The sequence below is a fragment of the Opisthocomus hoazin genome, chromosome 4 (assembly GCF_030867145.1).
Source record: "Opisthocomus hoazin isolate bOpiHoa1 chromosome 4, bOpiHoa1.hap1, whole genome shotgun sequence".
NCBI classification, from domain to species: domain Eukaryota; kingdom Metazoa; phylum Chordata; class Aves; order Opisthocomiformes; family Opisthocomidae; genus Opisthocomus; species Opisthocomus hoazin.
This window is the reverse complement of record NC_134417.1, coordinates 72,391,338-72,416,943: the sequence shown is the minus strand read 5'-3', so window position 1 is coordinate 72,416,943 and position 25,606 is coordinate 72,391,338. Positions and strand designations below refer to the sequence as shown.

Sequence of the window (25,606 nt, the reverse complement as noted above, 5' to 3'; positions counted from 1 at the left end):
GCCGCACGCCGCGCGGTGCCGCCCCAACGCCTAGAGGGGTGCGTCACTCCGTGCGTCATCACGTACGCTCACGGCGAGCGGCTTTGGTTGCCTTCTGCGGGGGGGGGGGCTGCGGCGGGCAGCGCCTGTCCGGGGCGAGCTGCGAGGAGCTGGGGGGTCTGGGGTCTAGCGGCGCGGCCGGGGCAGAGGGAGCCCTTCCCGTACCCTGGAGGGGGGAGCGCGGCGGCCGCTTCCCCCGGCTCCGCCGCGGCGTGCCTGGTTCCCATGGTAACAGCCGGAGCGGCACCGCTCTGTCTACCTCCGACCAATCCCCGGCGGCCGCAGAGGCGGGACTTCCTGCCGCTGCCCCGGAGGAGGCGGGAACGGCGCGGCGCTGGGCGGCAGGTGGGGTCATGGCGGCGTGTCGAGAGTGCTGCGCTCTTCTTGTAGCCCAGCCCCGGGGCTGGGCCTGTGTCTCCGTCCGTGTCCGCCGGGGCTGAGGGGGCACCGGCGGCGGAGTGTCCTGCTGAGATGCGCTGCCTCCCGATACCCCTGGGCCTGGCCTGAGGTGCCGCGCGGGAACTCGGGGAGGCTGTGAGGAGCTGTGAACCTCCCTCTCCCTTACCCTCCCCCCCCCCCCCCGGTGTTTTCAGTATCGGGGTGGATAGGGAAATGGAGGAGGCAGCAGCCCCAAATTCCGCTCCCCACAGCAATGAGACGGGTGACTTTTTTTTCGTGTGGGAAGTTAAATCCTGCTCGGCATCTCTGGGTGCTGGCTGCGTTTGGCAGGCCGCGGTGCTTACGTGCGGAGCTAGATCAGAGCCTGGTCCCGCATCGCGGCAGCGGCTCCCAGCAGAGGCACAGGAAAAACCATGAGGAGCGGGGTGCGTCGAGGCTTTCGTGGGGCAAGGTGTACTGCACAGCAGGACTGTGGAAAGAAATACCTCTCGCAGGTTTTAAACCTGACTTCTGCTAGTTTTATTCAAAGTCTAACTCTTGTGTTTGAAGAGGCACTGGACAGTCTCCCTCATCAGCCATTCTTCCTGCCACGTCTGCATTTATAAGCTATCCCCCTTCGACTGTGTTCCCCAGCCTGGAAGACTGCAAACTCTTGAAAGCTATGCCCTATCTATAGGTCATCACCTTTCCCTGAACCTTTCTAAGCTACGTTGTGTCTTTTCTGAGATAATGGACAAGGAAGCTGCAGGTTGTGTGAGAGGGCTCTGAACTTCCAGTTGCGTGGTTTTAAAATTTCCAGGCTGCTTACAATGGTTTTATTCTTTTGACTGCTCTTTTTAAATGAAGAATTGCTTCTCATTTGTGTGTTGTTCGTCTCTCTGATCTAAGCATCATGGCAGTGGCTTTCTTGTATTTGTCATTTGAATGCATGTGTTGAGTCCATGTGCCTTTGGTTGCTGTGACATAGCAGCTCTTCTATAGTAGCATTTCGTACCAGGCCCTGTGAACTAGTCAAGGTCAAGTCTTAACTTCTGTTACGTGTTCCTTGACTTCCTAAATGCTCATTAACTGCAGTTAACAGCATAGATGTGGCATTGTGCCTCTGTGTGACATCTATCCTGTCTACATGGGGAAAAGTGAAATCTCCTTGGTTTTGTTCTTGTTCTTCTGTTGGCCCTCATTATATTACAAGTATCGTAATATAATTGCCATCCTGCTTAGAAGGGTTTCTAACACGTTACAACTTTTCTATTTTGGTATGAAATTTCAAACTATAGAGATTCTGCATTACTTTTTTGACATAGTTGTCTTGGTAATTTGTATAATGGGACTGACGCTTCCCTTTTATAACACATTTAGGGAACTTCATTGCAGTTCTGTCCTCTGTGTGCAGTGTTTTTGACCAAGAGGTTTTGGTTTTGACCACCTACTGGCTCATGTTGGCACTCAGTCTGGCATGGTGGCACTCAGTCACGTTTTAAAAAGGAGGTAGAAGCAAGTCCTGTTGCCAGAATGCTGTCAGATCAGTGGTTGGTTTTCCACAAAGAAGTAACTGTAATTGTGAGATCACTTCAGTCATTCTGTGGGATTCTGTACTTATCATACAATACCCATTTAATGTCCTAAAAAGATACCTTCATGATGTTAATACCAAAGTCACTTGCAGGGCTCATAAATAACACATATTTCTACCAGTTTTGAAATGCCTGCTTAATTCTATTCAGGCTTCCAATTCTTAAAAAGATTCACAAGTGTGGGACATTTAAAATGCTAGTTTATTATGCTTCGGAAGAAGAAACTTTCCAAATGTGAGGCACATAGGGTTCTTTTTGGTGATTTTTCTTTTTTTGTGTAACGTAGGCATCCTAGGACAACAGCTCAAAGGCATGATGTGTCACATTGTCTGAAATGTTAAAACTGAACTTTGAATTTCAGTTGTAATATGGACTATTGTAGTACTATTAGAATTAGTAGAAATATCAAGGTAAATTGTTTTGGGCATTTTGTGAGATTCTAAAAAGAAACATGGCTGAGTTGAGACCAGCTGGTCAAACTAAAGGACAAAAGGGAACTGCACAGACAGTGGAAGCAGGGACAGGTATGTTGGGAAGAGTACAGGGACACTGCACAGCTGTGTAGGGTTGAGGCCAGGAGGGTCAAGGTGCAGCTGGAGGCAAGGATGTGAAGACTAACAAGAAGGGCTTCTACAGGTATGTCAGCCAGAAAAGGAAGGTAAAATAAAGCGTTCCCCCCTGATGAACAAGAGCAGCAACCTCATATCAACAGATGAGGAGAAGGCTGAGGTACTCCACTACTTTTTTGCCTCAGTCTTCACTGGCAACCTCTCTACTCACCCCTCCCTAGTTGATGGACTTGCAACATGGGGATCAGTGGGGCAAAGCTGTTCTCACGGTAAGGGAAGACCAGGTTTGTGACCATGTGAGGAACCTGAAAGTACATACGCCTATGGGACCTGATGAGATGCATCCCAGAGAGAGATGCATCAAGAGAAGCGTGGCCAGCAGGTCGAGGGAGGGGATTCTGCCCCTCTACTCCGCTCTGGTGAGACCCCAGCTGGAGTCCTATGTCCAGCTCTGGAGCCCTCAGCACAGAAAAGACGTGGAGCTCTTCGAGCGGGTCCAGAGTAGGGCCACAAAGATGATCCGAGGGCTGGAACACCTCTCCTGTGAGGAAAGGCTGAGAGAGTTGGGCTTGTTCAGCCTGGAGAAAAGAAGGCTGCAGGGAGACCTTATAGCAGCCTTCCAGTACCTGAAGGGGGCCCATAGGAAAGATGGGGAAAACATTTACAGCAGGGCTTGTTGCGATAGGACAAGGACTAATGGCTTTAAACTAAAAGAGGGTAGATTTAGACTGGATATAAGCAAGAAATATTTTACGATGAGGGTGGTGAAACAGTGGAACAGGTTGTCCAGAGAGGTGGTAGGTGCCCCATCCCTGGAAACATTCAAAGCCAGGTTGGATGGGGCTCTGAGCAACCTGGTCTAGTTGATGTCCCTGCTCACTGCAGAAGGGTTGGGCTAGATGACCTCTAAAGGTCCCTTCCAACCCAAAGTGTTCTATGATTCTGTGATAGCTAGGGGAACTGTAATGGGGCAGGATTTAGAGGTGGCGGCACTTTCTTCACATTTCAAACACTGATACAGTAGCCTTGGAAGGTATGGCTGGAAAGGACATGACAGCAAGGGAACCAGTAACCTCATTGTAAGGTGACTGCAAATGCTAAACATGTTAATGAGCATATTCTGAAATGTAATTAACAATAGTGTTACAGTCGTATCTCTGAGTACAGAAAAATTGCATTATTGAAGCACAAGAGTCAGAAACTGCAGCTTAGTTTGAGGGTATGTCTTATGTTACACTTATGAACTTATGGATATGATAGAAACCGCTAAGAAAATATTTTGTTTGTTTCAGTTCTTTGCCAGCAGATTTTAAGAACTGAAGGACGATGTCTTTTTTCCCCAAAATCTCTTTCCAACGTGAAGTTGAAGAGTATCTCACCAAAGTCTTCAGAAATAATGAGGTATGTGAAATAGATACTACTAATCATCAACAAGTATTCACTAATTGAACACTGTTAATATTCCTTTGATTGAATATTTTGTGTGACTTTAAAACCTTACAATAAGGTATTGTCTTCACATTAGACACAGATTTTTCTATATAGTTCTGTTTAAAATATCAAATTATTCCTTAGGCCTGTTGGCTCAAAGTAACACAGAAATATTTAAACTAAACTTAGCATAAATCTGAGACTTCAGTTTTGGATCCTACTGAAGAATGATCACAGAGAAAATTAACCACTTATTAAGCACATAATATCGACAAGAAATACTCCTTTACCCCAGTGCAGAACTAAAAATACTGCAGATAATCTATGAATTCCTAATGTAAGAGGACACAAAAATGAAGTTTTGTATATTGGAATAAGCGTTATTAATTCATAATTTTGAATCTGCTCTTCCATCTCCTCGAGACTGTTCTTTGCACAGTATGACAGAGCTTGCTAGCAGTTACTTTTGATACTTGCTGCGGCCTGTTTATAATGATCTTGCTAATACGCCTGTTTTTCCAACAAGTCGCTTTCAAGAAATTTATGAGGTTTTCACTGGAATTAGGCCTCCAGACATAGACGTTCCTTACTGTTGCACACCACACAACCATATTCCTCCATTTCTACACAAAGTTTATTCAGTGCTTTTTTTCTGCACTGAGTAAGAGGCTGCTGTGTGAATCTCCTTAATGCAAAATCTCTTTTTTCACTTTCAGCTTATCACCGCTTTAGGTTCACAGGACGTGGAGAGTAAATATCAATCTCTGTTAAGTCATCTGTCTCATCCACCAGGTTTCACAACTGTTAGAGTTAATACGCACTTGGCCTCAGTGAAACACGTGAAAAAATTGCTGTTTGAAGAGATCCAGAAGGTTTGTGTAGTTTCTTTGTTACAGCAAGAATAAGAGGGTATTTCATCTTTTGCCTGATTATGAGAGCTTTTAATTACTGGAAACTATTCATTAACTTAATACATGTCCACTAGTATTAACATTATGGAATCACATTGATTTCCTGTCAGCATTAAATGTTAAATGAAAATTCATTGTCTAGCAGTATTCCTCATCTAATACGTCCAAGAAAGGCAACAACAGAAGGGAAAAGACAGCCAACTCTTTCAGATGTCAGATTCAGACCTTAGATGGGACTGGGGTACTACTGTAGTAAATACTGTACAGGCATTGTAAGTCTAGAGAAGATGGTAGAAATAGATAAAAACTGTAGTTCAGCATGCTGTGTTCAGCATGTTTAGAACACTTTTATTTAAGATTAAAGGAGAATGGCTGTATGTCTGATTGCACAAACTGTTTAGGAAAGTGAGGAAAATCTGTATGTTTTAGAAACTGGAGCCAGAGTGATGCCCTGCAGCTGCTGTATTTTCTTTTTTAACATGTTTTTAATGTTTATATAGTTTTCTGGATTTTTACTCACCTTAATTGAACATTTATTTATCTCATAATATCTAAACCATTATGTTTAAGAAGGAGATTATTTTGAAATTGTCTCCTGTTCTTCTTTAAGTAAGTTATTAATGCTAGTGGGTGTACAGGGAGCTATTGCATGACAGGAGCCAAGACATTTCTGTGATGCAGAGGCTGTTGACAGTATTCTGCTGGCTGGAGTGGTAATGAGTTACGTTAATTTTAGCTTGATTGTAGATATCTGGAAATGGGTATTGCACTATGATATTTTGTTTCAAGGGAAAGTGCTTTGCTGAAAACTGAATGAAGAATGGCTTTTCATAAACTTTTTGTATTTTGAATTATGGTTATATTAGAAAAGGAAATTACACAACATTTTTCAACAAATCTATGTGCATGGATTGTTTTCTCGGTTTTGCATGTTGTAAGGTTATATTTTAGAAGGCTCTGGTGACAAGACAGCATCTTTTTAAATTCCAGCAACAGTTTTAAAATGGCAAGCTGTTGTTTTTTTTTTTTTTTCAACTGTGTGCACAACTCAGCTCTCAGTACGTAATCAAAGTTAAGCTGAAAAGAAAAATAAAAAGTATTACTGACCTGGCATATTAAGTACGACAGGCAATACATGAGTAGAGTTAAGCAGTGGTTAATAATTAATAACATCAAAATGATAACACAGATTAGACCCAAGCTTCTCTGGTGGCATTACTGTGATGTGATGACAACTTGACACAACCTTCTTCCAGAAGAAAGGAAAAACCAGCGGTAGTTTTATGAGTGTCGGAACACTGTCTCACTCCTTGAAGTCACTTCTCAGTGAATCCCTTTGTGGCCTTGTTATTTCTCAATTTATTAAACGTTTAGTCTTTTGCACCAGTGTTTTTAACATGGAGCGTCTCCTTACATGCTGTTTGCCAACCTCTTTTAACTGTTTTCACTACGTTTATTTTTTGTACTGTACAGCTATAAACTATGAATGGAAAAATAGTTTTCAGTCTAATTAAGTACTTAAATGTTATGTTTTTATAGTATTACTTAATAATTATGTTTTTTAATGAAACAGCAATTTAAAGGACTATGTGTTCCAGTTCTTGAGCACCCAAAACTCCAGGACATCTTGTTAATTCCTGTCATTGGACCCAGGTTTGAAATTTTCAGTCTTTAGCTTGAAAATGTCATAACACATATTTTACTTACAGATTTAATGTTAAACAATTATGATAACTAACTCACTATAAATGGAGCATATCTTCATTTATAGTGAGACCTAGTGGACCGTCCATATCCTAACCAGATCAGAGTTTTAGTCCTTAAAAGATGAAAGAAAACAGAGTTCTCTCCTTATTTATATTAACTTTTTATAGGGAAAATGTAACAGAAGTACATGCTCTCTGGAAAGCCAGATAAGTGGCAGACAGAAGACCGAAACTTTTGTGGTGGAATATAGAACTATAGCTAAATACAGGCAGGGTTATCTTCCACTGGAATAAAGTCCAGAGGAAGACTTAGGGAGATTGAATCAATAATGCTGAGAAGATTCCTCAAGCAGTTTTATCCCCTACAAAATGACTATTTGTTCTTCATTGTTAAGATGTGTTTGGATATTTCCCATGTTGCGTCCACGTCTGCCCCTTTGGAGCTTATTCATTGTTTTATCGAATTCACTGATGAACATTTTATTTGAAATATCTTGTTCATAATGAAGACTGACATACTTCAGATTCAGTTTGTATCATGATTAGGTAGGGGTTGGCAACAAGTAGTACTAGTCTGTAAGTGCTGTATGCTCTAAAATAGCACTTAATGCTTTTATTTATTCTTCATTTGTTCACATTTAATTCTCTTTTGTAGCATCTTTTTCTGAACATTCTGTTTCTTTTATATTCAAATATGTTTACACTTCAATAAGTTCAAGTAACTATCTTCTTCACGTTTCTTACCGGCCAAGTTCCTTGCACCAGGTTATACATTTGTTGTAGAAGTACTTAGCAGTTGTTAAACACAAAAGATCACTTTACAATAATCTGGCCTAGGAAGGGATAGAGGATTATTTTTCCATCCTAGTGTAATGTATTTGTAGTGCTGTGTTAGGTTCATAATAGTGGCAGAATGTGTCAGAATCTGCTTTATTCTGAGGACTGATTTTCTTCTTGGGTCTTTCATTTGATTCCTCTGGGACTAAAATAAATCTTTTAAATGTAGTATATGATCGTTAACTATTTTTTCTGTTATATTGTGATGAAACCAGTATTTATGAACTAGAGGTTTGGGTTTTTTTAGTATACTTTTTTTTTTTTTTTTTAAACCTGAACAACATCTTGTATTTTTAGGCGAGATTTAAAAAGACATGCACCTGAAGTCATTGTTGGAGCCCAGTGTGGATATGCAGTACTTCGAGGAGCACACGTTTATGTCCCTGGAATCATGTCTACCTCAAGATGTAAGATACACCCCATTAAGTTGTAAAGAGCAAGGAAAAAATGTTACCCCTTGATGACAGTTTCCAATAAATAGTGACGTTATTTTTTTTTTTGCTGTTCACATCTGAAATTAATCTTACAGTTGTAATTTGTGGTAAATACATTTTTTAAAGTTTTTCTGGCTTTTTTTTGAGATAGTCACTATTTTTGCATTATACATATTATTGCATGTAATTCTTTCTCACCGGGCCTGTTTTAAGTTCTTTTTTCCATAGGTAATTCCCAGCTGAAGTATTCATTCTCAGAGATTTCAGTTTCTTGTTTTAATTTGAAAATCTTTTTAAGAAGCATGTTCAAAGTAAAACCTGGCTTTTTGGAAGGTTTTTTACTACTGAAAGCTGTAACTTTTAACATGGATGTTCAGTAGAATAAACTCACAGAAGCTGGCTGCTTTCCAGCCTTGTCAAAAAAAAAAAAAAAAAGAGAGTAGGAGGGATGCCACAACAGATACGTCTGGATGATAACTAGAAATATGTTGATTATTTAATAGATACTATTTCCAGCTATTTTATTTCTTCATGCAGTCACAAAGGCACTTGCCTTAGTGGTCCTGTCAGATTCTAAGCTACAGATCTAAAAAAGTATTTTCTTTTTATTATTTCTTTATAATCTTCTCCATTAATTTAATCCATTTGATATTGTTTGTGTATGAGAGATCTAGTAAAAAGTTTTTTTCTATTAGTGAGAAAATTCTTCAATTTTAATGTCAGATTCTTAAGAAATGGAAATTTTTATTTCGACGCCTGTGAGACAAGATAAAAAAATCTGCATATACATGCTTAGTGTTCAGCAACCTATTTATTTTTTATTTAAAGTTTAAATTAACTTTATGTGAAACCGGCATAATTTTCCGTGATTCACCTCATTATTCTATTGTGATGAGATCTACTAATCATCATGGTTGTTATTATTAAACAAAGTGAGTCAGGAAAGCATTTATCTAGCCACTTAACTTCATTCTCTTTCAGGAAAAAACCTTCAAGAAGTTTTAAGCATGTGCTTAAGTCCACTGTTTTTCAGTCTAGGACCTGATAATGAAATAAGTATATTGCTATAGCAGTTGTTGAAGCTGCATATTTAGACAAACTTATAAATATTCAAATCCCTCTTTGAGTCAATTAGTAATTTATCGTAATTGCTGCGTGTAATTATGCATGCAACATCAATTCCAAGAAAATAAAAGATACTATAAAACTTTAGGAACACTTCAGGGGAATTGCAGGTAGGAAAATAAAATAAAAGGGCATGCTATCCACTTGAGGCCAAATATAATAAGGCTATATTAAGCACAGATGGTCCAACTAGGGAAAAAAAGAGTACAGCAAGAACAGACATTTAATCACTGAACTTACAACCCAGATGAGGGTAAACTAACTAGCAAGGGGCTTTGAATTTAATTTAACTAATCGAACTGTATCCTTTATGTTTATGGAATGCCAATATAAGCTACAAAAAGCTTAAGAACTGTACCTAGTACTAATGCATTTTGAAAAGACAACTGTCAGCAGAGAGTGAAATATCCTTTTTGTTTCAATACTGCAAAAAAATCATTGGCAAATATGGTTGATGGAAGAGTTAAATTGCTGCAAGTTCTTGTTTAGTGAAGTTTAAGCAGACAGTAGCAGCAGGCTATCACATAACGTTTTGTGTCACATTGTGTAAAAAGAAGCATTGCAAAAAAAGAAATGGTTAGTGGCTACCCAACAAATATTGCCATTTAAGAATTACAGAGCATTTGTGCATATTCAGAACGCCACTTGAAAATGGAAAAAAAAGATTCCTACCTATAATTCAAAGATTTCTTGGGAAGCTGAACTGTCATTAGTCTTATTTGTCTTATCTTCTGGTTGCGCCAGCCAATTAGACACGTCAGAAATGTAGTTTTGGAAAATTGTTTATTGCTGTCAGTGGAGGCCTTTATTTTAAGCGTATTTTTCAGTCAGTCAGTGCATAGAGGTTGCTCACTATTTTACAAAATCACCTAAACCATCCCCCTTTTCCATCTATTTATGTTCTGGCTCAGAAAGTTTGTGAAGTCCCTAGAACTACACTTCTAGAGTTTGGTGTATATATACATACTTTACTGGTCCGGAGAGTTTTGATTGGAGAGGTAAAACTCTTTTAGAGGATTATTGAGAACAGCATTTGCCTTAGAGGGAAGAGAGCCACACGAGAAAAATTCTTTCAGCAAGAATAAGTAATCACTTGTATCAAAGCAATAGTTAGAGAAAAAGCAGCTGTATTCTACCTAGCTATTGAGAGGTCATTAGGCAAATTTAGTGTTACTGTCTTTGTACAGTAAGTGTGAACCAGTGTTGTTTGATGTACTTTGTTTGATGTACTTGTGGGCTTGGAGCACACGCAGAGGACTGAATGCTGAAGAGTGTGGTTAAAACTTGTGGGTGACCATGTGGTGATAAAATCAGTAAAGTGAAGATTTGTCTAGCCTCTAAAGAAGAGAGACACGCTGTCTGATTGGTAACCTTGTGTCTCTCAATAGTTCTAGTTATTTGCTAGCCATCGTTCACCGTGTACACTTTCAAGCCTAATATCAGTTAATCTTTTTCTTTGATTACATTAAGAAAGTTTAAATTTTGCTATGATATAGGAGTTGAAGTAAGTAGCCTACTGAAAATCCTAAATTATTTCACCACTACTGTCTTGTCAAGTATAATAGTAATCTCAAAATTTCCATTCTTCTTTGCGCAGTTATGAAAGCTGGAGATCTGGTCTCAGTATATTCAGATATTGAAGGGAAATGTAAAAGAGGAGCCAAAGAATTTGAAGGAGTCAAAGTTTTCCTTGGAAATGGGATTTCAGAATTGAGTCGCAGCGAAATCTTTAGTTCAAGTGGTCCATTGAAGTGAGTCCGTAGTAACTGCAATCTACACCTACAACTTTGCAAAGGGAAGGAAGAAGATGGAAAGACATTTTGAAATGTTCTGTGCCCTGTGTGAAACCACAAGATGACTGTGTTACATGTTGGGGTTTCCATTTTTTTGGGGGGAAATGTTAGTTTCTGGGAATGTAATGGAATTGTTTCTCCTGCTGTCTTCTGTAACTTCACAACTAAGGTGGTGGAAATGTGATTGCAATTATGATTAAAGTACTACAGTAAGTATTAGGAGACTCAACATGTAGTTGCATAGTGGTATCCAAATACCAGTGTACTTGAGAGGTAGCAGGAAATAAATGGGAGAGTTTTCAGAATTTGTTTCGCATATGACATCAATAATATAGAACAAACAGAAGTGACAAACATTCTCACTGTGACAAAATTGCATTTCCGTAAATTGTTGTGTACTACTTTCCTATTTGGATGGAACAGAAGTGCAGCCTTGTTGATTTCTCCATCTCCTAAAAATATTTGTAGAGGCTTTCTGGTTTATTAGAGCTTAAATATAGTAGAAGTAGTTGTAGGATATACCTGTTGAGTTGGTGACATGGAATGTCAGTATGTAACACTAAATCTAGTGTCTGCAAGTTTGCTTTCTCATGTCCTTCCTTCTTCTTGTTGGACTGTGCAGTGCATATGCAAAATAATACTCATTCTTGTTATCTTCAGTAATCTATTGTAAACTCAGTACTGGTTTTTCTTGTTGTCCGTTTCCTGTTACATTTGTTGTAATTTAATGAAATCTGTGTCAGAACTTCATCCATAGTTAAAATTTTTAGGTTGCTTCTAAGTTCAAACCTTTGCTTTGCAGGCAAATCTATGTTCCTGTAAAGCTTTTGAAATAGATTTTGTGTAGTTATTTGACTGAAATCTCGGGCAGTCTAGAAAAATGGAGGAAGATCTGAGTAGGAAATTATATGCCAGTGCCCAAGCGCATACATGGCTATCCAAAAGCAGTTATAGATTGAAATTAACATATTTAAATCTGATTTTATGCATTTGTTTAAATTATCAAGGCTAGGATTAGTCGTCAGTTTATCTTGTGTACAAAAAAGATGAATTTGCTTTATGCAATTTTTACAAATAATTCCAGTTAAGAATTAGTACATTTTTTGTTATGGTTTGCCCAACTTAATGGTGTAATTTTAAAGAACATCAGATTACAAAATTGTAGAAGTATTTTTCTTAGTTCATTTATAAGCGCTTTAATTTTTGTGAGATTGTTGTTTCAAGCTTCTATATGTAAGCATAATGATTTTAATTGAATGCTGTTAACAGTTATAAATCTGAGTAGTTGGACTATTTTTTCATGTTTTTCAGTGGGATGGGCATAAGAATGATAGAGCCAGTCTACCTTAGTCCTTCGTTTGACAATGTGCTCCCTAGTCACTTGTTTTTACAGGTATGTTTGTTACAAAAAAAAAAAGTCTATGCTATTTGCAGAATAATGAGTATCCTCTAAGCACACATTAATACTTTATATATTCATTGTGTGTTGTGGCACCTAATTCACTTTTTGGATTTAAAGAAAAAAAAAGCATTTAGAATGAAGTCAGTATCTACATATAGGGGGTTTAATCATACTGAGATACTACAAGGGACTTCAAAGTGACGAGAGATACTCACTTAAAAACTTAGAAATTCTTTTTGCACAGATACTCTGCATAAAAATTTTAGTTTCTGGAATCTGCATATGAACTCTGAAATATGACCCTCTTTCAAGGTACATACTTCAGTAGAGAATCAGGAAAACCTCCAAATATTCATTTGACTTTAAATTGAAAAGTCCGTATCTTTTTACCTCTAATGAAAAAAATCCACCTGAACAAAATAACCATGAAAAATCTTACAGGAGCACAGCTTTTGCTACCTCTTACCATAAAACTGCATAGCTTCCAAAGAGCGACAAATTTTTCTGTAGTTTTTATTGTAAAATATAAGAACTGATTTCAAGCTAGCTTTTCCTTTTACGTCTTTAGTATTTGTGGTACCTATACTATGTCTCCTCCACAATAAAACTAATGAAAAGCACTACTCAGAAATGACAGTTTGCCAAACATAGGATGATGAAATCATTAAACTTTCTAGGTTTTTTTAGATCTGGTAAAATTTTTTAGGTCAGTTTATTGATGTAAAAAGATAAAGTGAACACCTCAGAATTCTAAGACAATTAGTGTGCTAGCAATGGTATCGTATTTTTTTGATACAATATGATGATTTAGCAGCAGGGTGTAAAACAAAATCAAGCTGTCCAGCCTTCAAAAAAAAGTTATTTTAATCTTTAAAGAAAATGTAAATTTTATCTCAAATAAACCCTTGTTTGGAGATATTTTCTGAAATTCTAAGTTATCTCCTCATTTGATTTGTGTAACTATCACTCAGACAGTAAGGTAAGTCATTTATTACAGTGAATTGTCTTAGTCATTATTTCTTTTGTCAGAAGAATCTGTCCAGTGGATGAGGTTTTTTTATGCATATATTCTGTTTGTAATTGATCTTAATATTTTTAAATCAGCATCAATGCTGAGCAAAGAGTAGTTTATCAAGTATTGTCTCTTGGCTTGCAGTAAAGCAGAGGCCTTTTCTTCCCTGATTCAGCTTGAGTACTTACTTTCAAGGAACAGAATTGTTAGAGAGACAGCTGATTTAAGAGACTGGTGCACATGAAAATTTAGTTTCTGTACACAGAGATCTGTGTCTTAATAGTGGGATATAGATTTGGGTGCCAACCTTAGACACTCAAATTCAGAATTGTGTAGTAGTTCAAATTCTTTTGATTTCTGTTTGAAGTGTAGGTTGTTGGGTCTTTTTGGATATTTTTTTTTTTTTTTTTTTTTTTTTTAGTATCACAGAATAGTTGAGTTTGAAGGGACCTCTGGAGGTCATCTAATCCAACTGCCCCTGCTCAAAGGAAGGCTAGCTGGAGCAGATTGCTCAGGGCCATGTCCAGTTGGGTTTGAATGTCTCTAAGAATGGAGACTCTCTGGGCAACCTGTTCCAGTGTTTAATCATCCTCACAGTAAAAAAATAATAATAAAATAAAAGCTTTTTCTTATGTGTAAATGGAATTTCCCGTATTTCAGTTTGTGCCTATTGCCTCTAGTCCTGTCACAGGATACCACAGAGAAGAGTCCAGCTCTCTTCTTTACTCTCTTACGTCATGTATTTACATACACATGGGTGAGATTTCCCTGAGCATGCTCTTCTCCAGACTGAACGGTCCCTGCTCCCTCATCCTCTTCTGCTATGTCAGGTGCTCCAGTGCTTTAACCACCTCTGTAGCCGTGGACTGGATGCACTCCGATACGTCCATGTATTGGGAAGCCCAGCCGTGGACACAGCACTCCAGTTGTGTCTCGTCAGGGATGAGCAGAGGGGAAGAATCACTTCCCTCAACCCGTTTGCAACACTTTTGCTAACATAGCGCAGGAGGCTGCTGACCTTTGCCAGAAGGGCACATTGCTGGGTGGTATTCAACTTCTTGCCCACCAGGACCCCCAGGGCCTTCTCTGCAAACCTGCCTTCCAGCCAGTCAGCCCCCACCTGTATTGGTGCATGGGGCATGCCAGATGCAGGAGTTAGCCTTTCGGTTTGTTGGCCTTCATGAGATTTCTGTTTCTTCATTTCTCCAGCCTGTCAAAGTCCCCCTGAATGACAGCACAACCTTCCAGTTTATCATCCACTTTCTCCAGTTTTGTATCCTCTGTAAACTTGTTTAGGGTGCACTCTGTTCTATTATCCAGGTCCCTAGGGAAGAGGTTAGACAACGTTGGTGCCAGTGTCCACCCCTGGGGTACACCACTGTTGACTGGCCTCCAGCTGGACTTTGTGCCACCAATCACAGCCCTTTGAGCCTGGCTTATTTGACTTGAATTTGCCATGTGTGAGATGAAGGCCCACACCTGATAGTGTTAGTGTCCAATTATTGTTGATTCCTTTGAACTCTGTGGCATTAAACTTGAAACTGTGCTAACCAAAGACAACATGTAGTAAAGACCACTTGGAAAGTTTTTGTACCTTTGTGATGAACCAACTTAGAAGAGAATCTTTCAGAGTATTTCCGTATTTTGTAAGATACAATACTGTGCACAATTACTGCATGTTATTTCTCTTCAATGCAGCTGTTCTGTTTATACAATTAATAGTGCAGTTCAGCTTCTTGGTACCTTAATTTAGCAAGTTTAAAATCCTGCCTATTCATCTTACTGTCATTACTATACTATGTCAGTCTGTTCATATAGTAAATGTTCCAATAAACAGGTCAATATAACATATTTGTAACATACAGAGCTGCTCTGTGCCTGTGATAGTATCAGTTTATTTTATTTTTACTTTTAGCACTGTAGTCTCCATAGTCATGAACCCTTAAGCATCAGTCATAGATACTCATATATAGTTTTAAATAAACAACAGCCACTGGAGACTTCTGACTTTTTATATAATCCCCATAGTTAATTTTCTCTTAAGGAACTGACCGCAATATTGTAGGTGTCTTCACTACTGAATCAATTTTTGTTTCAGCAAGTTTGTCATTCCTTAATACAGGACTTAAGGTTTGAATTCTCCCATATTTGTCTTTATGATAGAACTTGCCTTCTGTGGTTGTGAGCCATATTTTAAACCCTCAACCAGGAGAGAGAATTTTGGATATGTGTGCTGCACCTGGAGGAAAAACAACCCATCTTGCAACATTAATGCATGACCAGGTAAGAGAAGTCACTGACCATTTTCTGGGCAGACTATCTTTATCAAATAGTCACCATCACATTTAAAACCTTATTTGCTGTAAATTGACCAGTTGAAGTATGTTTGATTTTACTTTTTAAATGTTACTGATTTATTTGTAATGGTAGAATTTGTAACATGCAAGGCAAAATTACGGAGGAATATGCAGGATTCATGAAACTGAGAATATGTGGAAATCAGGGGTTACTACTGTGTGCAAAAGAACGCACAACTCTGTACAAAAGCGTATTAAAAAGTTCTGAATCCAATTAACTTTCTTCTCAGTAAAAATGATCAATTATGGAGTACAGAAATTATCTTAGACTGATTTTCTAGTCTGAATTTGTCATTCTAAGGCAGAAGGTCACAAAACCAAAAATATCTCATGAGAAAGTAACAATATGAGAAGAAACAAAAAAATAGTATTTAAAAACAGATGAAGGAAAATAACTCACCAGCCAAAAAGAATGTGGATATAGGAATAATGATTTGCATATAACATATTGGTATATGCAAAATGAAAGACTGAAATGTAGGTTACTCTTTTCTAGCAGAGAATGGAAAAATGTGTAATGTTTCCTCTAAAATTTTTGTAATGCGTTATTATTTTAGTTGGAATAGGATGATTAGAATATATCAGATTATTTGGAAATCTTGCAGTTAAAGTAATGCAGTACTTCAACAGTTGTCTGTGCATTAATGGGAAGGTGCAGTGGATAATGGCAGGAGTGGATTTAGAAAAGACAGGTAGTCAGCTCTGTGATGGTTTGCTTATTGAAGTGCTCATTCCCTCAGTATGGAAAGTTTGCAAACATACATTAAACATGCATTAGACATGCCTTAGACAGTCATGAGACATTTATTAGATGGATTTATAGAGCTTCCAGTAAAGAATTTCAGTGTGATAAATAAAGGGAGTCTGTAAAAGCATATATTTCTGTTGTAGATTTATTTATGTGTATACTTTTTCCACCTATGTATGTACATTTTGTATAACTTTGCATAACCTCTTTTTCCCTTAGTCATTTTAGATATTTTGATTGTGCTTACCTCCAGCTGAAGTGGTAAAGATTAAAAACACAGATGCTGAAATTTATCTGAATTGGTTTTCCTTTTCCGAGTATATAATTTTAATTTAAGATTTGGGAAAAATATGTTAGTAAATTTGCACTGCTTTTTAGTTCTTAAATTCCATTCACAGATTTTCCATACTAAATTTCCATAGACAGTATATTAAATCATTGACATTTCAGAAATACTTGAATCGGTCACATTTTTTGTGATTTAATTGTAAAAATTAATATATTGGTTTTAGGTGAGATAATTTAAATGTAAAATTACTTGGTATTGTTAAGAGGTTTTAAACAGGAATTGGGAATAGGTAAAGCTGGAGAACTTATTATTGTCTGGATCCTAGTCCAGACCACCGTTTTTCTAGCTGTTTTCAGGAAGTTGCTCTGGCAGTGGCTGGCATGGGCCAGATGGGGAAGAACTGTTGTCTGCTAGCTTGGTTTATTTTTTTTTTTTCTGAGAGTCTCTCAGAAGCGGGACTTATCTTCTCATATGCAGAGTACAGCACAAGTGCAGCAAATCCACTGTTTTAGCAACAGACCTAACTTTCAAGCACAATGGGTTGGTAGTGTTGCATGGGCAAGAGGTTGAATGGTGGTAGTGGAGAAGTGGTGGCACACGGTCACTGGGTGCTCCTGTAAGAGGTGATGTGGCTCACAGTAGCTGTAGGCTGGACACTATTGACACAACATAAATCCTTTTTTACTTCTCAGTCATAGGCCTACATATTGGCTAACATGACATACAGTCAACAGCTTATCTTTACTCTTATCTTTACTGAAGTTTTTTGGGGGTATTGGGGTGTTTTGGGGGGTTTGCTGGTTTTTTTTGACACAGTCTGTCTTGGTTGTGTTGCCTCTCTGTAAGCCCCTAGAGAGCCATCAGCAAGTAGGACAAAGTTGTCGTGTTTTCTCGGCAGATTCTAATTGCTGTAGCAAATCTAGCAGAGGTTTTGGGTCTTTGGGGTTTTTTGAATATAGTATTACTATTCTGGATTTTATCGATGCTACTGAAATTATTTTCTTTCCTTTGTGTTTTCAGATTTCATCTAGCATAGAGTTGGGGGGGGTTGTTTTGATTTATCTTGGAGAGGAAAAGAGAAATCTTACTCTTACATAAAAAGGATAATATATAATTGTAATTCCACTCCCCCTGCCATGTCTAAATTAAACCTAATATTTACAGTATTTCACAAAGTAATTTGAGTGACAACTACTGCAACTATAACAGTGTGTTAGGAGTCTGAGTAAGCCAGAGACGTGGCTGTGGGCCTCATTACCTGAGGACTGAACAGTATGTGGTCATGTTTCCTACCATCTCCCTGCAAATTTGAAACCTGTTGACCTATTTTACCATGTATTTGAGACTTCTACCTTCTTTCAAATAATTACATTTTTACCTAGCTTAGTGCCCGGTAAACCAGTTGAAAACAAACAAAAGGAAACAAAAAACCCCACTTGCCAGAAGTCACACCCTATAAGGTCCCTCAGAGAGTGACTGTGCCAAGCAGCTAGTGCCAGTCAGCATGCATACAGCTTCAGACTAGTATCTAGTCTAATGCAGGTATCACAGAAAATAAGGGAGAATGAGGACTACTGGAGTGTGGATTTAAGAATAACAAAATTCTGTAGGGAAAACTGAGCTTCATTCATTACACTGCTCATGGGAGGGGGAGGGAATCAGGAACTACACATCCATTTAATCTCTATGCTTCTAATAAAAACCTGATTTTTTTTTTTCAGGGTGAACTAATAGCCATGGACAAGATCGCTAACAAGGTCAAAAAAATTAAGCAGAATGCTGAATTGCTACAGTTGAATTGTATTAAGGCATTTTGCTATGATGGAACAAAGGCACTTACAGTTGAGAAGAGAGAGGATGAACAAGGTAAAGTGAACAACTTTGGTAGTAGTAGCTTTTAAAAGAAAACAGTAATCAGTTTTGCATTAATAATATTAAACCTGCCACAGGTCTGCAAGTCCTTGAAATCTTGCAGATACGAGGTTACTTCAGCACTGTGAATGCTCATTCGTTTTCTGCTCTTTTGTGATTATCAGTTTCTTCATGAAGCAAATACAAAACTCAGACTATCTATCCTTATATATCCTAATATGCTCAAAGGAAATGCATTCCTTTCCCAGATAATCTCAAAGACTGAAGAAGCCTTAAAGCTTCTTTCATGATAATGCTTAACCCCACACTCTGAATTGTTTGATTTATTCTGAGAACAAAAATATTTTTTCAGAATTGCTTGGCTTTTCTGCCTCAGAATCCTCATCTGTAAAATGGGGTTATTAATACCTAACTCCCAGGAGTGCTGCAAGGTTTAGTTCATTTATGTTTGTTCAGCTGTTCAGGGGAAAGTGCTATAGAAGCATAGAGTATTATTTTAAGTTCATTTCATTTGCTTTTCTGAAATGCTGTATTTCTGATACTGGTTCTGTTCCCATGATGGAATGATTTAAACGGTATCTGCTGGCTCGATTATTTTTAGTTTGTTGTGCAAAGTATGCTGTTCTTTCTCACTCTATTTTATCCCAGTCACTGGTGAGCCTAAGTAGGAATCAGGTTGCATAATTCACCTTCCTTGTCCCTGTGCTTCGCAGTTATTCCTGCTTTGCAGGAATAAAAGTACTTTCTTAATAGTCTTTCTATGAACATAAAATATTGTAGGTTATATGTAGCACACAGATGAAGAAGAGCTAGCTGTAATACTGAGAGATCATGAAAGCTTTTCTACACATGCCTGCAATTAAGATACATGGCATATTTTGAATGTGGTAGTAATGGATCAGAGGTAGATAAATCAGAAACAGACTCATTTTGCAGTGCTGGAACAAGCTAGGTGGCAGTAGTATGAAGTCACCCACCTGTTTTCACTTGTGACCTGACTTGAATATTTGAGAAACAGAAGGAGAAAAGGAGGTAAAGCATATATTTAGCCCTCTTCCTCATTGGTTACTCACAGATAAATGTATGGAGCCACTTTTGTCTTGGTGATGCTAAGCTGGAGTCTCTCTAGCACTAAGGCGTAGAAACTTTTGGGCTGTTGAGCCAGTGGAATTCAGATGAAAAAACAGGCTCTGCGTATAGAAGTTACATATTCCCTTATCTATCCAAGTAATATTTAGAAACTGTTCTTGTCTTCACAATCCTTGTTTACTGAATTGTTCTGCTGTGGAGATAGCATGTGTCATGCATTAGAACTTGTAATATTTCACATTATTATGGAGTGCTGTATTTTCTATGGATATATATGCATCACAAGAAATAGTTATTATATAGACAGTTCAATTATTATGTTTTAAGGCAGTCTTAATCATTAACTACTGGCTTCTCTCAGTAAAGATTTACACACTTGGTTCAGTTATGAACCTGTGGTAATGACTGTGGTTCATTACAGCCTATATGTGCAGCTCTGTGCCCAGCACCTCTGACCAATCATATTTCAACACTTTTTTTTGATTACTTTTACATTTTACTTTAAAAATGTTAAATTATGATTGAAAAATATTATTGCCTAAAGGGATCGTGTATTGTTTGAGCATACAGAACTGTAAAACTCTTAGTTTTCTGGGAGATGGAATCTATCATCAGCAGTGCTGAGACTTGTCTCTGGCTGAGATCACTTCTGCAGACACCAGCTATAGAACATAAATGTTTTATGTCAAGGAAGCAGTAACACCTTGTCCTTATCTATGGTGAGGTCTCAAGGGAAGAAACAGCCACATTTTGCATTACTAACTGCTTTTTCCAGAAGGACCACCATTCTTACCACAGTCATTTGATCGAATTCTTCTTGATGCTCCATGTAGTGGGATGGGACAGAGACCAAACATGGCTTACTCCTTGACTTTAAAGGAAGTGACATCTTATCAGCCACTACAGCTCAAGCTTTTCACTGTGGTATGTATTAATCGTTGAGTAGATAAGCTAAATCGAACATAAATGCTTTTGCAGTGTAAAACTTACTTCATACTGAAAAATCGTGCCTTATTTTCCCTACTTTTTCAGCAGTTAAGTAAAGAAGAGTTAGGATTCAGTTAACCTTTCAGCTCCACTGCATCTGTTGCTAGGTGAAGTCAATTCATTGCAGCATGGGAAAGATACATGTAAGCCACAGTAAATAACACCCTTTGTTTTTTTATTCCTTCAGTTTCATCAGTTTTAGGTTATAATAATGGGATAGGACTAAGTCACAGAGCACATTAAAGTCTTTTCTCTGCAGCAGCACAGACTCTTGTAACATTATTGCACAGAACTCCCATGCAGTGCTGGTGTGAGGTACTGTATGGGATATGAGATGGCGCACAAAGCCAGGAGGCAATGTTACAACTTTACATGCTAGTAGGAGTGTGCTCGGGCTGATGCCGAAAGGTAAGATTCCATGGAACTTGTCTAAATTTGAAATACATGTATTCAAAGTGAACCACAGCTCGAAAAGCAGCATAGATATAGCTTCCATGCCAAATATGTGAAAACAGTTGACATTTAATATCACTGATAAAAATACTGTGTATCCATGCTTGGCAGCAGGTGATGAAAACAGAACTAATCTGTCTGGGATATGCAGAGCTGTAAAAATAACAAATCTTACAAGGTGAATCTTCTTAGTGGCATTAATAAACAGCATGAGCTATTATGCTGATTTGGAAAGAAGAACGTTTCTAATCTGTGGGGTCCTTTACTGTATTCCCTGAGAATAATTAGGATCCTAATGCCTATCTTAGACAGAAAGATTTGAGTTTGTTGAAGTGCTAAGTTTTGATATTGTAGCCTTATGGTTTCTTGGTTAATGTTGCTTAATATGCAAGTTTTTGCATTTAAAAATAAGCTGAACTATTGTTTATTTCTTCCTGCAGGCAGTGAAATTGCTGAAGCCAGGAGGTGTTTTAGTTTACAGTACATGTACAATTACACTCTCTGAAAATGAGGAGCAAGTTGCTTGGGCCCTGAAAACTTTTCCATGCCTTCAGCTTCAGCCACAGGTAATAGTATTTTCAGGGTACTTCACACAATCCAGTGAGCTTGTTTTGGCAATGTAAAGTTACATGCTATATTTACTATCAATAAATCTCTTTTTCACTGCAGGCAATTTTAACTGCTGTGGATAGAAATAACACAAGGATTTGTGAGACTCTTTTAAATCTATTTTCGTGCTTAATTGAGCTTCATGTAGGGAACGTTAAGTAGTTTTACCACTGTGTACTGTGGTTGTTTTGGTTGTGCAACAGTCATATAAAACACAACGGGGACAAGAGATAGTTCAGACAGGTTAAAATTTCTCTTGCAATTCTTCGTTAACACATATATCTTACCCTCTTTTTTGCACATTCACAGGAGAGGTGGAAAATTTTTTATTAATGGTACTGAAGGAGTGAAGATAAATGGAAAGAACCTTGTGTTTTGAGAAGGGAGAATTTTGTATGAATGGGAGGTATTTTTGCATTATTTAAAGGAGTGAGGGAATAAATTTATTTCAGGCTCAGTGTCCCAAGAATGTAGCTTGTCTTCTTTTAAGTCAGTGTTGTCAGTGATGTCCCAGACATCATTAAGATGTCTGGGAGGAGGTAATATATAGGAAAATGCTATAATTTTTTATCTATACTGCATAGATTTCAACAGTATGTTACCTTTATTAGTATCTGGAGAGAGTTTATCATGAAACTGTGTGCGTCTCTTCCTCTTTGCTGATGTGATGAGTTGGGTGGGTTAGTTGTTTATCATCATGGCTTTGAGGGAAAGTCTAACTCTGATACCTGTTTAGCTTGCTTATACATTCTGTGATGACTTGTATTTGTCTTAAGAAATTTAGATGCATCTTTGAAATGATGCAACTGAAATTAAAAAAATATATACAGTAGGTGTATAATGAGAAATTACATGAAGGCTGGTAAAGATTTAACAGAACTGAAGCTTTTCATAAAAGATTTGTACATCAGGGTTGTTCTGCCTGCTTTCTCACTATTCATTTACTAGGAATTTTTCAGTTCCAGCCGTTTCAACTGAGATTACACATTTTACCTAACAGCTTAAAAATTGTCCTTGATAGAATGACAAAGCAAAACACAAGCCCTATTAGCTCAAATGCAAGATTAATTCTGGTTTTAGACGTTCTTTCACCAATAATACCAGTCTTGAATAAAGCACTAGTTTTCACACACAAATGCCGTATCTGTAAAAATTTAGCTTTTGTGTATAGTATATTTTAAATGAGATGACACAGAACTGTTTATCCACAGATAGTTTATAGTATCTTACAACCAGTTCCCCAGCAGTGTAAACTAAGGTGGAAACTGGAGTGCAGGGTTGACTTACCTCATGCTCCTTTGTGTAGTTCCCATACGCTGTAGTCTTTAGAAAGAAATCAGGCTGCAGCCTCTTGGCTGCCTAGCTTGGCAGCACACAGTAAGTGGTTAAGCAACTAACTTGCATCATGTGCTGGGTGAGCTCATGTGCTAGCAAAGTGTGATGGCTCAAAAAATGCTCTGCTGCAGGCTGCATTAGAGACTACACTAGACTAAATTTACAAAGGAGATCTATTTTTGATGTTACAATGCCAGCTTTTGCACATTTTGTTCTATCTGTCTCCTCACTGAATGCATTGAAAGACCAGTCCAGCTAAGAATGAAGATTTTTGCAGGAATTGGAGTATTAAATAAAAAGCAGTCAAGGCTACTCACAAGAAATGCTGAGAAGAGGGCTGTGATTTTCAGCCCTTCTCTCTAGGACTTTGATGCCAAATGTGATCTCCTGAATTGAGATGCCTAAGCGGTTCCTTTCTTTCTTTCTCTGCCTCATATACATACCTGTTAGGGATGGTAACAGTAGTCCCATTTACCTGTTAGTCTCATTACATGACATCATAGAAAATCTGAAGCTCAGATTTTTCCACTGCATCATCTTCCAAAATGATGCCTCTTCAGGCAGTAAAGTATTCTGGACTGGGGCTTTCATTCTCTCGCGTTGAAGTTTTTAATGTGAAGAGTCCAGGTATTTCTACTAGTGATAGTGTATTGGTAACTGGCTGAGGAATTGCCATTTTTGACTTAGCTATTAGTCAGTACACAGAAACACTGCATCATTTGAAAGTGAAAACCTAAAACCTTTAGAATTTCTTATTGTCTGGTGATAACACCTTTCTTGGGATGTTTCAGTCCTGTGAGTAATGAATCGATTTTGACCTCTGTACCTGTCCTCAGTAAGTGCTCTAAACTATTGGGCTAAGGTGGATTAGGTGCACCACCACCACCTCAAAGTACTTGGGACCTTGTATATGTGCTTGTGTACATGCTGACCAGATGAAGGCGAGAAAAGAAGGGCCATGATACTTCCACGTCCTCCTCGGTGTGAATGATACAAACCTAGCTTGTCCACGTGAAGAGTCAGGCAGCTCTGCTTACACTCAGCGGACTCACTTAAGTTGACAGTGGGAATTTTACTGATACAATAATTTGCTTTTCTTTGTTACTTAAAAAGGAACCTCATATTGGAGGAGAAGGCATGAGGGGAGCTGGACTGTCGCTTGATCAGTTGAAGCTGCTGCAGAGATTTGATCCATCTGCTGTGACGTTGCAAGGAATGGATATTAATTCTTTGCAAAATTCCAGGGAAGATGATCTGATTTCACTGGCAAATAAGGACTGTATAGGATTTTTTATTGCAAAATTTTTAAAATCAAACAGTAAATAAGCATTTAGGAATGCAACCTGAAAAAATACCTCTGTGAGTCTAAGAACAGTTTGGACGTGTTTCTTACTGCTGCAATGTTGCCAAGCCAACGGGCTGACGGCAGGGTTGCTATGGCAGCAGCAAAACCAGCCAGCTGTTCTGCTGGGAAAGAGCCACAGGTTGCAGAAGGAGAGTCATGGCTGGGGGAAGGGCAGTATCATTTTTAAGTCTCCATTTCCTTTTGTATTTACAGCAGGTCCGTGCACAAATGACAAGTATGTTCACTCATACCGCTGCCTGTGAGTCGCTTATCTAGCGCAGCAAGCATAGCAACAGGGTTTCTCTGGGAGGGCAAGTAACCTGCTTTATGAAATGCAAACGTAAATACAATAGATGGGAGCTATTATCATGAATTTTGGAAACGGTAGTTTCTATGGAGGTTTACCGACAGTTACTGTTTCATTGAATAGTGCTTCACAGAACACTGTAACATTTTTACAAAGAACTGTTTTATAAATTGATACTTAGAACCTCATTTCTCTTTTATTTTCATACAAGCAAGATTCTCTGTACACATAGTATATACACAAACTATGATTAGGCTTTGTAGCATGTCTTTTATAGCAGCATGAATATATTAAACCATCTCACTCTGGGAACGTAAATAAATATTGTTTCAACATCAAACTTCCCATGCATAAACGGTATTGGTTCTGAAATAGCCTATTGGACTGGCTGACAAGTGACAATTTTAAAATCAAACATTTGCAACAGAAGGGGCTACAGTTGTGATTAATATATCAAAAGACAGAAAACAATGCATAATACCATCTGAAATGTTGCAAATCACCTTTCAAACAACTAAGAATATTAACTCTGTATTAGTTAGAAAGCATCATCAGCTAACATTGTAAGAAAACTGAAACTGGGGAAGCATGCTAATGAGAACTGCCTTAATACACTGCTCAGTTTTACTTTCTGAACGGTGCTAGATGTATTTGAAAATCCTGCTTCAGTTTCAGAGACGTTCTCTGTTTGAACAGTATTCTCTTTTCTCAGTCCTGCTGGAACTGACAATAGCACTAAAATGAGAGGGAAAAGGTAAGTACAATTCAAAAACGTAAACTGACATCTATATGTGTTTGGGGTTTTTTCCTCTCATCAATTTCCAGTTTTTAAAAGCATTATCTGAAAAATGTCTGTCTTCACACATAACTACTTGGCTGTATTAAAAAGAGCAAAACTTCTTTTATAGTTTTTCTTTATACTGTCAGAAGTGCTTTTGCATTTGCTCACAATCAAAACAATTTATACAATTCAGTTTCTCAGT

At 38.1% G+C, this 25,606-nt stretch overlaps 1 protein-coding gene across 5 annotated transcripts; it reads left to right on the top strand.

Annotated features, from left to right (window-relative positions):
* Positions 1-298: 298 nt before the first annotated feature.
* Positions 299-25,598, top strand: NSUN6 (NOP2/Sun RNA methyltransferase 6). 5 transcript variants are annotated; one of them, XM_075419487.1, is made up of 12 exons: positions 299-384; positions 3,874-3,982; positions 4,729-4,884; positions 6,497-6,576; positions 7,764-7,873; positions 10,623-10,776; positions 12,130-12,211; positions 15,396-15,515; positions 18,348-18,492; positions 20,363-20,511; positions 21,468-21,593; positions 24,085-25,598. In XM_075419487.1, exons 2-12 carry the CDS (start codon positions 3,908-3,910, stop codon positions 24,295-24,297), a joined length of 1,410 nt encoding a protein of 469 aa, XP_075275602.1. In that variant the 5' UTR covers positions 299-384; positions 3,874-3,907; the 3' UTR covers positions 24,298-25,598. The 5 variants fall into 5 exon arrangements, with proteins under 5 accessions (XP_075275602.1, XP_075275603.1, XP_075275599.1 ...); XM_075419488.1 differs by lacking the exon at positions 24,085-25,598 and adding an exon at positions 21,697-22,356; XM_075419484.1 differs by lacking the exon at positions 299-384 and adding an exon at positions 401-547 and having other exon boundaries at positions 24,085-24,306.
* Positions 25,599-25,606: the final 8 nt, after the last annotated feature.